Genomic DNA, 13,102 nt, shown 5'->3' on the forward strand with positions numbered 1-13,102 from the left:
GAGGCTTATAGCAGAGCCCCCCCCCATGCAGCATGGAGCAGTGGGGGGCAGCCAGGACCGTCCTCCCCACCTGGTAAGAACCAGTGAGTTTGGAGCTTTTTTTTTTTTTTAAAGAGCCAAGAGCTGGGGTCCGGTGGGGCAGCCATGGCAGGGGCTGGAAGAATGGGCAGGCCCCCCACATGGTGTGGGGCAGCAGGGGGAAGTGAGGATCACCCCCTGCCTGGCAGCACCTGTTGAGTGGGGGCTTTCTGTTTTTTTTAAGAGCTGGGAGAATGGGCCAGGAGAGAGGGCAGGGGATGGGGCTCATGACAGAGGCCCCCACACAGCATGGGGCAGCGGGGCACAGTGCAGATCACACCCCTGCCTGGCAGCAGTCGGTGAGTGCCGGGCTTCTTTTTTCCAAGAGCTGGGAGCTGGGGCTGGGCAGGGCAGCCATTGACAGGTCTGGGAGAGTGGGCAGGGGATAGGGCCGATTCAGAGGTGGCCAATCTCCAAATCAGATTCGGCTGATTTGATACGGGACAGTGATTTGAATCACCAAATCAAATCACTGTCCCCCGAATTGGCCAAATCTGAAGCGAATACTAGCTGCTTTGCACAGGCCTCATAATTTGCCATATTATTCTGAAGTCAGACCTGGATTCCTGTCTCTGTTCTAACAAATGATTACTTATGTTACATTAAGCAGTCGCTGGATAAAAGAATTAGTAGCAGTAATTACTTAGATTTACATGGTTATTGGGGTCCATTCTCTCAGTTGAGGACTGTAACCATTAGACTAGAGAGTTATATTTACTGTCACACTCTCTTTGCGTCTATCCCAATAGTTCTTTCATTATTCTGTGCAAAGTGGAAAAGCTGCAACAAGAGAGACAAAGTCCTTCCACCCCAAATTAAGGTACAAATTGGTAGTTTTTGCTGGACCTCAGTCTTTTAGGTGTGGTTCTGAGGCTGCCTCCCAGGAAAGACAGACAGGCAAACAGCTAGGACCTTATTATACACTTCACCTGTTGGGCATTAGGTTTATCAATAATTGGAGTTAGGTTTTCCTTTTCACCACTTCTTACTCAGTCTTAAGGGTAAGAGGACAAAGAAGATGCATTAACTGAACAGGGTAGATCCAACAGAGTTTAGGAATAAACTGTGCCTGCCTATACATATGCTCACTCATATGCTAATTAGAACAATACAACATTGCCTCACCATCACGTGTATTAAGCCCTGGTGGGTTTTTAAATGGCTGTGGGGGTGCTTTATCTAAACTTTATCGAATGAGCTTTAGAAAAAGCATCCTGTGGCCATTTTAAAATGTGCAGAGGCTTAATACATGTGATGGTGATTGATTTTAATTAAAGTGGCTGTCTGGGAACCGCTGTAAGGAAAACACACTCCCCCACCCCAAGCATGTGTATAGGCAGCCTACTGCCTAACTGCTCATTGCTGTCAATACCGAGGAGGTTCCTGGTGGGCCTTGACACAACCTTTATGTGCTCAGAGAGTTTTGTCTGTCAAAACTGAGGTATCTAGGGATTTTAAAAACCCACAAGGTTAGCACAAACTGAAGTTTAAGGATTACTTAGGTACAGAAAGAAAGAAAGAAATAGGCAAGTGGGATTAAAACACAAACATCCTTTTGTAGATCTAGCCCAAACTGTGTAGTGCATCCATATCTGATATGCTGACTTATGTCCTGAATTGTTGGAGTTTTGCTCCATATCCACGCTAGGGCTGTTCTAAGCCATTTCAGTTGCAGTGTCTTTTGGGCACCCATTCCATAGTTCTGGGAACAGTTCCCCAAAGCAGTGGTGTTTGGGAGATATTTAAAGGCCAGTGATGCAGAGTGGGAGCACAAAATTGTATCAGTGGAAGGTGTTTTTGAACCATTTCACAGTCCAAAGAATTTTCATATTTCAAACAGTTCAGAAAAACAGTTCAGACTAACTGTGGATTTGATCCTGGATTAAGCAAATTTAAACAAGCAAGTATTTGGCTTGTATGTAATCCATTTGGAGTACCTGAGAGACTCAATTCAATATATTTTACAACTGTGCTGGGAGTGGAGCCAGGAGAATAACTGATTTCTTTGGTTTACAGGTAATTATGAAAAAACAACCATTCCAGGTAAACCCAAGTGAAATTTTCTATAATTTTGGTCAAACAAAAAATTGGAAAAAAGATGTTTTCTAGTTTTTTAAAGCTTACTTTTGATGAACTAAAACAAGAGTACTTTTTAAAATGAACCATTGTTTTGAATTGAACAATTTAAAATGTAAGTGTAAAAAAATGTCAACCCAGCCCAGAGACACCCAGCCCAGATCTGACAAGCAACTTCAGGTACCACAACCAGCACAACTGCACTGGTATGATGTGCAGTCTGGATTTTTTGGCATGGCTAGTTAGCTTGGATGGAACCCCATGCTAATACAGCTGTATTTCAGCTGTACTGAACTAGCTTGGGTATCCGTACTCAGTATTACAATGTTCCACGTAAGCAACCCATCAGTGTCCAAAATCTCACTGGCTGCCAATTTACACCTCTGGTCACTGTCTACACATGCGTCTCAGCACAGTAAAGTACTTTGGTGTAAGATGATAGTCCCTGATAGTACTATGCTACAGCAGAGTTAAATAGTTTACTGCACCCTAAAACCAGCTCACATGTAGACTGGGACACTGTATTGTGGAACGAATTAATCTACTCTGCAGTAAAGCGCACATGTAGATGTACCCAGTGATATTTGAATAAGCCATGATGTTGTACTAGGGAGCACTCACATGGACTTCAACATGGGTTTGGCCTCAATAAAGGTCTATCCACATGCTGAACTTACTGTGCTCAGTAGCAGTGGCTTCAAGCACTTCAGCACAGGCTGTTTCCTATGCTGGTAGCAGGGTAACTACACATAAGGGATTTATACACATGCTGGGTGTGCGGAGGGGAGGGAGAAGCACTTTAATTAAGGCGCCCAGAGCATCTTGCGAATCAGTGCCCTTGCACTGAAAAACGGCAGTTGGGTTGCTTGAACTAAAGCTTGTTCAGCATCCTGCTACCGTTTTTCAGTGTGCAGTCACTAATACCTGAGATGCTGGTGTCGGCTGGAGCACAGTAATTACTATACTTCAGCAGACTCGATTAATCACTGTAATTATAGCATGTCATAGCAGCTTCACTGCATGTGTAGAGGTGGCCTTAGTTTTTTAAGCAGGTTCGCTGCTCAGTGATATTGCCCATTAGCTTGTCTCCAAGATTCTTAGCCCACATGTACTGTGCAGATGTAGCGACACTACTTCTGGTTTAAGGGGTAGGCTTCACTTAGCAGCAAACTATCCTTGAGAGTAGTGATATCAGGCACAGAAGGAAATGCATTCATGTCTAATACCTTCAAATGCAAACTAGATGTAGATATGTAGTTTTTATGATCTGTAGTTTTAGATCATACCACTTCAAATTAAGTGGCTAACATGAATCATAGTGATAACTGGAACACATGCCAACATTTCTTTAGGAACCAGTTTTTCTGTTCTGATAATCAATTCCCACAAATTTCTGTAATATGTGATAATCTGGTATTATATATGTTTAGATGATAAGTCTGCATTATATATTTACATGATTCACTAATTAATTACAGATTGTCATGAGTTCTATGAGCAGAAAAGATATAATAAATGAGTCATCTCCTAGTTTTTTGTGTGTGTATTATAAAAAAAATGACTAAGTCATTTTAATTTAAAATTTATGCATATAAACCACCTTTCTCAGGTGTGTTGACATATGAATATTCTGAAAGAAATCTTTATTGTATCAAACAACCTGGATATATGTTTTTTTGAAGAGGTTGATAGGAGCAAAATATAAACCAAATCCCGTAGTCTCTATTTATACCAAAGTCTCACTTTAGTGACACGTTTGGGTAAGTACTAAATGCAATTGTGGGCTCTATAATAACTATACCATTTTTTTTATCATATCACTTCAGCATGCTTGACTGAAAGCAAGTAGCTCTCTATCTTTCGTACACTGAAACCAACTAGGTGTAGGACTGACTTTTTTCAGGTTCACTCTTTGAAATGTGTTTCATTATTAGTTTAGAGCTAAGACTCAACTCTGTAGTTTCTGATCACCAAACAAAAACCAAACCATTGAGAAAATCTCTCTGGAGATCTGTTCCCAAGTAAATTAAGGCAAAGGGGTCTTACAGCAAAAAATAAACATACAGCACAGCTTAACAGATGTGTAATAAGGTATTAATTAGGGAAAAGAGAAAAAAGAGAGCAGATTTCAAATTCCATTTTGAAATGATAGCACATATGTGTCCAAGCTACTGATTTTCTTATTAGATTGGAAAATACCCGCCCAGCTTCCAAGAGAAGCATTCATAGGAGCAGCATCCTAACAGTTAGATACCCCACTCACCAAGCAACACTACTAGACTACCTTACCTCACCTCACAGTACCTATACATGTATCAGTGACTATCCAGACAGACACCTTTACACATTTGTTGTAATACTTATTTTTCTGGCACACTTAATTATACAAAAAAATCCAAAGAAATGCTTACCCGGAGGGAGGAAGGCTGTATGCTGTTGTAACTGCATGTTGGCAAGAGCTTGTTGGTACTGGAAAATACCAGTATTAAAGACTGCGGTGGCACCATTGGTTTTTTCAAGCGCAGGCCTCTTTGGTAATGGGGGAAGTACAGCTTGAGGAATTCCCTGAATAGCAGATGAGTATAAAACAAAGTCCAGGGGAGGAAAAGGAGGGGGAGAGGGAAGGGGAGAAGGAGACAGGGAGGAGGGGGTAAAAAAGGAAAAAGAAAAATCAGTAGAAGGCCAAAAAAACAAATCAGGCAGCACCATGTTTATCCATGAGCAAGCAAGCAGCAAAGCAGACTTAACTACCAAATAAAAAGGCAAGGTAAAAGCTTTAAAAAGAAGCACTACTTTAGCCTAACAATACAGCAGTTCAGGTAAACTTGTTGGAGCTCTAGATAATAATAATTTGCCAAAGTATTTCATTTTAAAACGCTTCGTGTTTTCAGTAAGAAGCAACAATATTGGAAAAAAAAAATAAAAAAGCTGCACTGCTAGCTCCATGAGGATTGACAAATAAAAGCAATGTTAATAATCTTACAGAGTGAATGAAACAGGTAAGATATAATATTAAAAATTATACCCACATTTCCCAAAGTCTAACTAGACATGCAAAAATGTACCACAGCATGCTGGTACTTTAACATTGCATTACAAATGTTAAATCTACATAAGGATATCACTAAGCCATGCCAACCAAACAGATCCATAAATATACAGTAATAAATACAATTTTAATGTCCTCAGTACTTCATTTAGAACATTCTACAAGCTGGTTAAACTGAATGTGGGCTGCTGCGCTTTTAACAACTTGCATTTGGCACATACATTTACATGTATATGACCGTCTTTCCTTTTCATTGTACCAGGAAACCACACTCAGTTTTCCATTGTATTTAAATACTTTAAAACTGAAAAAGGAATATTTACTTATATAAATTAATAAAAACTTGTATCTACAATAAAGCTACATGCCAAGCTAAAAGGTGAAAGGTCATAGTACCAGGTCAAAGGTTGCCTCGAGGGGTCGCTTCAGTGATTTGACAGCCGACTGAGTCTTAATTAGCAGGCAGCGAGCACATGATGGCAATGGGCCAGTGGGGTTCAAGCGCATTAACATAAACAGCAAGCAGAGGTGCATCATGGGGGCAGCAGTGCATTTTTGGGTAGGTGAGAAAAAACAAATAAAAAACAAATCATCGGAATGCCATATACAACGAATAACAAGACTAAGCATGCACAATAAAGGCACTACTGAGTTGTTATTGTGAGGATACAACCTCTATGTAGTTAATTACAAACAAGATACTCTAACAGAAAAAAAGAGTGAAAGGAGAGAGAAGGAGAGTCTGCCTTCTGTATTTTTGCTCAAGTATCCATAAACACAGAAAAAGGCCTCTCTCATGTTTATTATACTCTACTATGGATATCACAAAACAATGTTTTACATGAAGTAGTATTTTAATGGTCAAATCATGTAGCTATGTAAATATAGGACATTAACGGCTAAGCAAGTAACAAAAATGGACCTGTTAAAATCAGCTATTCGATCACATTAAAAATTTACCTTAAGAATACATCTGAGCAAATAGCCTGCATGTATTTGTGTCTAATACCTTCAAATGTACTGCAGTTCCTACTCCATGTAATTGTCATGTTCAAGCATTCCCAGTTGTGCAATTATTTATTATACCATAATAAGAAGTAAGATGAATGAAACAGTAAATGATTAAAATCCTCAAGTAGTGTTACAGTCTATTTGCTTGAAAACCTGCTCCTAAGTAGTTCCAGACCTTACTATTAAGGCATTTTGAAGCACATTGCCCATGGTGCAAAATACTACACAAATATTAAAAAAGAGGACCAAATTAAGTTTCATGTAAAACTAGAAATATTATTAGCAATAATATAGGTGGATAGATTTTAAAAAAGGTAACATATACACACACGTTTATATCTATCTAGATAGATATAAATATACATGTACAAACAGAAACAGATTTAGACTATATATATGTACACACACATGTACACATATATGTGTATATATACATACTGTATACATCAGCAGCCAAAATTAGTAAAATATTTCAACAGCCTGAAACTACTTAAGAGCAGATCTGGTATCACATGCTGTGAAAGCTCATTATAGCGACTGGGATACCTGAACAAACATATCTTCAGCAAGAATAGTTAATAAAAAAATAATCACTTTCTGTCCTCAACATGTTAAATTTTAAAGTAGGGTTTCTGGACTCACCATGGCAGCTGCAGTCGCTGCTGCTTGGGCAGCTGCAGCTTGGTTGACCTGGTACTGGGCAGCCTTGATCTTGGCTTGCAGATGTGCAGGAGGGTGAAAGTATTTGCACTTTTCCCGTGAGCATCTCCCTTTGATATAATCCATACAGACAGTAACTGTGTTGTCATTGGTATCGATCATTGCACTGTCAGCAGGATGAGCAAACCGGCAATCATTTTCTCCTCTGTTACAATTGCCACGCTGATACTCTCGACATACCTGCAATGTTATTTTTTTTAAATGTTAATTTGGCTTGGTAACACTTACACTGTTGGTTTGGGACAGGCAATCGTAAGACACTGTTAGCATTATCAGGTAAACATTTCAGAAAAATTGGGCCTGATCCTTAAAGACCCTAAGGCCCATTTATAGTGCCAGAGAAGGACTACAAAAAGGAGCCTTGAAGTTTGGCGGTTTCTACTCACTTTAAGGGTCCCTTTTTAATGTGCTTTTACTAATGCACACTAAATTTAGTACCTCCAATACGAGGTACTAAATAAATGCACATTAGGCTGCACTAATGTGTGGTAGCACAAGGACACACTTTTTAGATAACACTAAATGAGGAACAGCCTATTCTACTGCACACTGGCATATTAGCACAGTTTTTTATGCGCTACTTTAATGCTCAGTAGACTAGGCTACTGCGCATTAAAACATATGTGTAGACACGCCCAGTGCGATGTACAAGAGTATTAGTGTAAGGGTGAATCAGGATCACAGAGTCTAAACCCACTAGTTTCAGCTATTGACTATAAGTTGCAACAATACATAAGTGTATAATTGTTTTGAAGAAGCAATTAAAACTAAGAAGAGGTTAAAACTGATTGTCCTGTCTTTCATTAAAAAACACATTTCTAATGAGAGCTTAATAAACCAATTAAGTCTGTAACAAGATGACTACCCTAATTCCCTGACATCAGTTCTACAAGCTACATTTTAAACTTCAAAGCAACTACATGCTATTACCTTTATCATTGAATGTATCTATGTGGAGGTACCTCAGCCACAAGCATCAGTAAGAGCCCTTTATAAGACACTCAGCTGTTCCTTCTTTCTACCACAAGAGGGCAATCCTAAACATGCAATTAAAGAGCCTGTTTTTTCTAAACCTCTGTCATGGTAGATCATAGGTACAGATTTTTTTCAACTAACCCCTTTTTATCTTTCTCTAAGATTATGAGTAGGTAGAGTATTTTGAAGGGAAAAATACAACCAAACTATATTGAAGATATATGTATACTTGTGTTGCACAACTAAAACACACTATTTAAGGAATATTTAAAGAATCCAGATTTCTTTTTGGTCCAAAGGAACTACTCAATTCACTAGTTGCTGCAAATATGAAGAATTCCAGGGACCTTCAGAACCTAAAAAATTTCCCACTGAATTTAGCACCCCCAATAAGTACAGAGACTTCTTTAGGCAGGTAATTCCTCATATCTAACGTACCAAGATGTTGGGCACTTTTCAACCTGTAGTTTTAACTGCAGTTCATTGCAAATCATGACCAAAATCAATCAAAGCAATAAGTTTTACATACTACTTCCAAAAGACTTTAGAAAATAAAGCAAGTAAATTCACACCACCCCATTTCCCCGCAAGAAATAGATGGTATTTCCTTTTAAATGTAAAGGCATTTGGAGCATTCATATTTCCGCAAGAAGCATCAAAAAGCAAGGTCCTGTTCCCTACAATATAGCCTACACTCACACTGTAGAAGTGGAGAGAACTAAAGAGAAATGCACTTTATGTTTCTTCAGCTCAGCTCCCCATGAAACAGAAAGCTTCACAAGGAAGCATACAATTTGGATGGAACATTTACGAAAGAGAAGGGATGGAAATTCAGTGTGTTTGAAAGCCAAAAGAGAACTGTCCAAATAACACTGGTGACTTAAAGTGAGCTGTAACAACTGTAAGGCTGCTAGTCATTTTAACCATTTTGAATACAACTGGTTTTAACCAAAGTCAGAAGAATTTCTCATACTTTCCTGTTTATCTAAAACTACTGTTTTACAATATGTTAATTTTTGCCAAGTGGCATGCCATAATTTGTCATATATTTGATATGCAGCTTGATGAGAATGTGTCAGGAAGTATGATACATGGTCTGCTACTCTTACAGATCTGCAAACCTAAATGTTTTTTGTCTTTTCTGATTTCCTCACTAGTTAGCAGAAAAGTGAATGGATACTTTACCCTGTAACTAATATCATCCTTTGCGAAGCCAGCAAATTAAGGGATACAGGCTAAAGTTAGATGTTCTATCTGAAGGAGCATTTCAGCACTTTTAAAAGCAGCATTCTATTTCATCTACAAAAATTGATGTTGCATGCCAGCATCACTCCAGGATTGTCATCTATTTGTCATTTAGGCTATTTTAATAATGCTTTGAGACTGATGTATTAAACTCATTATAGACTCTGGGTCTGGTTTACTTTTCAGGATGTACCATCAGAAGTTGGGTTACAAGCCTCTGGTATGCTATGCCAAAAAGAGGTGGCTAGAGTTGTCTAAAAATGGGTGATACTGTTTGGCTAGGTAAATATGAACTTAAATCACTGTTGAACTAGGGGAATTTATGCCTTTTGTTGGCTTCTTTGCATTTAATCCTGACTTTACCAACAGACAGTACATTTTGCATATAAATAAATCAATACTTTTTTCACTGGTACAACTTTGACAGATCTCCCAGTTACTCATGAGAACCTAAAATGATTTCTGGGTTATATATTTCTGGCAAAAATTACTGTATCTACAAGGAAACTGTCTCTTTATCAGATACGAAAAGGGAGCTCAAGTATGAAGTATAAAGAATTCAGCTGATCAATCACGTTTGGATCAGACAGAAAATGGCAGTCAGACTGAACTGAAACTGTTTTTTAAATTATTTTGAAAGTCAAATTCTTTCTTTAATCCTTTCCTTACTATGCTCTTTCCTCCTTCCTGACTTCTGTTAGCAGCAGGAACAGTAAAACAAAATCACAGTTTAGCTAAATTGGTACTATTAAATATTAGATATCTCTTGGAAATGTCTAATCTCATTAAATCTCCATCCTGATATCCAGATTCTACAGTCTGGTTAAACCTTGCTAAACAACCAAATATCTACATACTTATCTGAACCAAATGCGACATCCGAAACCAACAAAATGGTTTCAATTCCAAGTAAGAACAATCAATTTTATTATGAGGCCATTAACATTGATTCAATAACTCCTATTGACTGCCTGTCGTACTCACATTTTATATCTACTCTTCTTAAGGTTCTAGATGTTTTTAATTTACTTTTATAAATTTAGTGAAAACAATAAAAGCTTCTAGTTCTAGAACAACCTTCATTTAAGCATTTCAAGAACATGTTAAATCAATTTAATAGTGGAGCATTTCATTTTTTAATATACATTTTTAAAATTCTAAACAAAACAAGGCATTTTCAAATTCAGCTACTGATAGCCTCACAATTTTCTTAACTAGACAATAAACTCTGGGGTTAGAAAGAGAAGCCATATTCAGCTCCATTTCCACATCATTGCAAACATTTAAGTGATAGTAAAGATAAAGTCCATTTATAGGTGGTAAAAGCAAGATATATTTTATAGCCAATACACTCCTAAACAGAAAATATATTAATATCCCAAATCTAGATATTCTAAAATTAAAGACAAAAAAAGGATTAAAACACCATTTCCAAGTCCTTAAATGCTATATGTGAATTCATTCACTATGGGAAAAATGAATTAGTTCTCAGAAAAATAGTTGCTCTTATTGTAAAACAGAGAACAAAAGTTCAGTATATAATTGTAGAGAGATGCAATCAGTGAACTTGGATATCCTGTCCAGCACCACTGCAACAAAACAAAACTATTCAGTGTGCAAACCTCCGGGCAAAGTAAGATAGAAAAAAAATAAAGACAAAGTAAAAACACTGGCCTAAAATATTCCAACAAATCCTTTTGAAATTAGGTTAACTAGGGAACAGACAGTTTGCAAACTAGCAGTGAGGGAAATTTACTAGTGAGGCATTTTCCATTTAACACAAAGCATAACTAGAGTTCCCTTTGTATAGAAGGTTCCCTGAATCCAACAAAACAAATTGTGGCACATCAAAATTGCCTCATTAGTCTAGAAAAATAGATAATAATAATAAAAACTCTCTCCAGTCATTTCTCCTCCACTGTCTTGTCATTCAGATCAATACACTGGCTCGGTTCACAGTCATTTCCCTCCCCTGATCCAAGCCTCACAGCAAACAGACAGAACAAAGACTCCTAATACTAAGTCCCTCTGGGATGATTAAATACAGACACATAACTAGGGGCTTGTCTACCCAAGGATATAATACCAGTTTAAAAAACAGTTAAACAGGTGCCACCCTTATGTGCCACCACTCTTTCAGTTTCAGAGTAATTTAGCTTATGTTGGAAAGGACTTAGAGTAAATGGATCATATAAGAACTAAGGGCATTTTAACATTTGTTCCTGACGCAGCACCAGGCATTTTTAATTAGTGAGCCATGCTAAATAAAAATGTCCGCATGTCACATGTATCAGCGCCGCAGCACATCCCCACACTGAGAAAATGTCAGTGTAGTGCTTTGAACTAAAGCACATCAAATGTGTTTTATTTCAAAGCGCTCTGCTGCCATTTTCTCAGCACGGAGATGTGCTGCACTGCTGATACACATGACATGCAAGGTTGCCAGAGCGCATCAATTTACATGCTCCAGCGCGTCAGAGCAGGCTCCCCACATGTGTGTATGTGTAAGTGCCCTAAATACTTTGCTGAATGAGGCCCTTACTGTTACAACAGGCAACAAAGCTAGAGGGAAGTTTTCATGATGAGGCAGAAAGCAGAACTGAGGAAAGGAATGGGTGATTTTTCTTTTGAGCTCTGAAGGCAGGGAATGAAACGGGACTGCAGAAAGGCTGAGCACAGGGCCAGGGGTAAACATCATGAAGTCTGCTGGTTCCTGTTTCAGTGTAGGATTCTTTGGCTTGGCACCATGGGATGTGTGGAAGGGATGTTGCTGAAAAATGAAAGATTTCCTATTCACTTCATTTTAAGCTATGATAACTAGAGAGCTTTTGAGAAGTGTCATAGGATGATGCTACTTCAAACATGCTTTACAAAGGAACAGCAACTCTGCTCTTGTTTATTGTAATGAGACTATTTCCTTATGGTGAAGTGAAGACCAATCCAGGAGGATTTTTCAGGCAATGACAATTTTATATCAGGAAGCAACCAAAAAAACCCACAAAACAAAACAAAAAACCAAACAAACCCAGAAATCCCTTCAGTCTTAAAACTTATTTTCAGGGACTTGTAACTTGGCTGTAACTTTTTTATTCATCTGAGTGAAAAGCAAACCACTTAGACATGTTTTAAGTTTCTTGGTTTCAGATGCTTTGGGGTGCTTTTTTTTAATTAAAAAAAAAAATGCTGTTGAGTTTAGGCAGCAGTCATTGCCTCTGGGTGTCCTAGGAGAAGTATAGCCCTCCCAGGGAAGAGATGTTTGTTAATTTGCTAAGGTCTTTGGAGAAAGATATAAATAAATCTCCTTTGGACCAAATCCTCCACTTTAACCAGCCACGTACCTTAGCTCCAAATTTCATCTGCTTCATCTGTTGCCTGTGATATAAACTCTTAAGGTGCGTCTATGTGAGACATTTACTGCGAAGCTGCCTAATTAGCTCTGCAATAAATGTCTTGGCATTTACAAATGCAGCCCTATTAGGCTGCATTAAACTAATAAACTCTGCCATAGGTTAGTACTTGTAAATACAAGTACTGTCCTGGGAAGGAGTTTTTAGCGCGTAGCAATGTACATGTAGAAGACACTGATGGGGCTGGCTGGGACATGAGGGTGCTTCAGTGTGGAGGCTGCCTGCTAGCTAGCTCCATGCTGAAGCACCTTTGTGCCCCAGTCAGCCTCTCTGCAGCACACTGAGCCGGGTCGGAACAGCCCCAGGTTGGCAGGCTGATCTCTGGGGCTCCCTGCCAGCCGGGGCTGCTCCGACCCAGCTCAAGGTCCTGCAGTCCCAGCTCACGTATAAATGCAGTACCCAGGAACAATAAATTCCAGTACAATGTGTGCTGGAGCTTATTGCTTTAAATTAATTGCACATGTAGAGATACCCTTAGAAGAGTTACTCACAACACTAGGAACCTCGAAGTTGCAGCCTGGTATTAGAAATAAAGGGAAAG

General features: G+C 38.7%; 1 protein-coding gene across 23 annotated transcripts in view; it reads right to left on the bottom strand.

The window, feature by feature from the left end:
* Positions 1 to 13,102, bottom strand: part of MBNL1 (muscleblind like splicing regulator 1) — a 212,885-nt gene that overhangs the window by 16,557 nt on the left and 183,226 nt on the right. For 19 of the 23 annotated variants that reach the window (XM_006034034.3, XM_006034022.3, XM_025216000.1 and 16 more), the window contains 3 exons: positions 6,857 to 7,114; positions 5,600 to 5,653; positions 4,566 to 4,719 (listed from right to left, as the gene is read on the bottom strand). In XM_006034034.3, coding sequence (XP_006034096.1) covers positions 4,566 to 4,719; positions 5,600 to 5,653; positions 6,857 to 7,114 — 466 coding nt within the window. The remainder of the gene's footprint in view (positions 1 to 4,565; positions 4,720 to 5,599; positions 5,654 to 6,856; positions 7,115 to 13,102) is intronic. The other 4 variants (XM_014524886.2, XM_014524879.2, XM_014524887.2 and 1 more) reach the window with 1 other exon arrangement.

Source organism: Alligator sinensis, unplaced genomic scaffold, assembly GCF_000455745.1.
Source record: "Alligator sinensis unplaced genomic scaffold, ASM45574v1 scaffold1127_1, whole genome shotgun sequence".
Taxonomy (NCBI): Eukaryota; Metazoa; Chordata; order Crocodylia; family Alligatoridae; genus Alligator; species Alligator sinensis.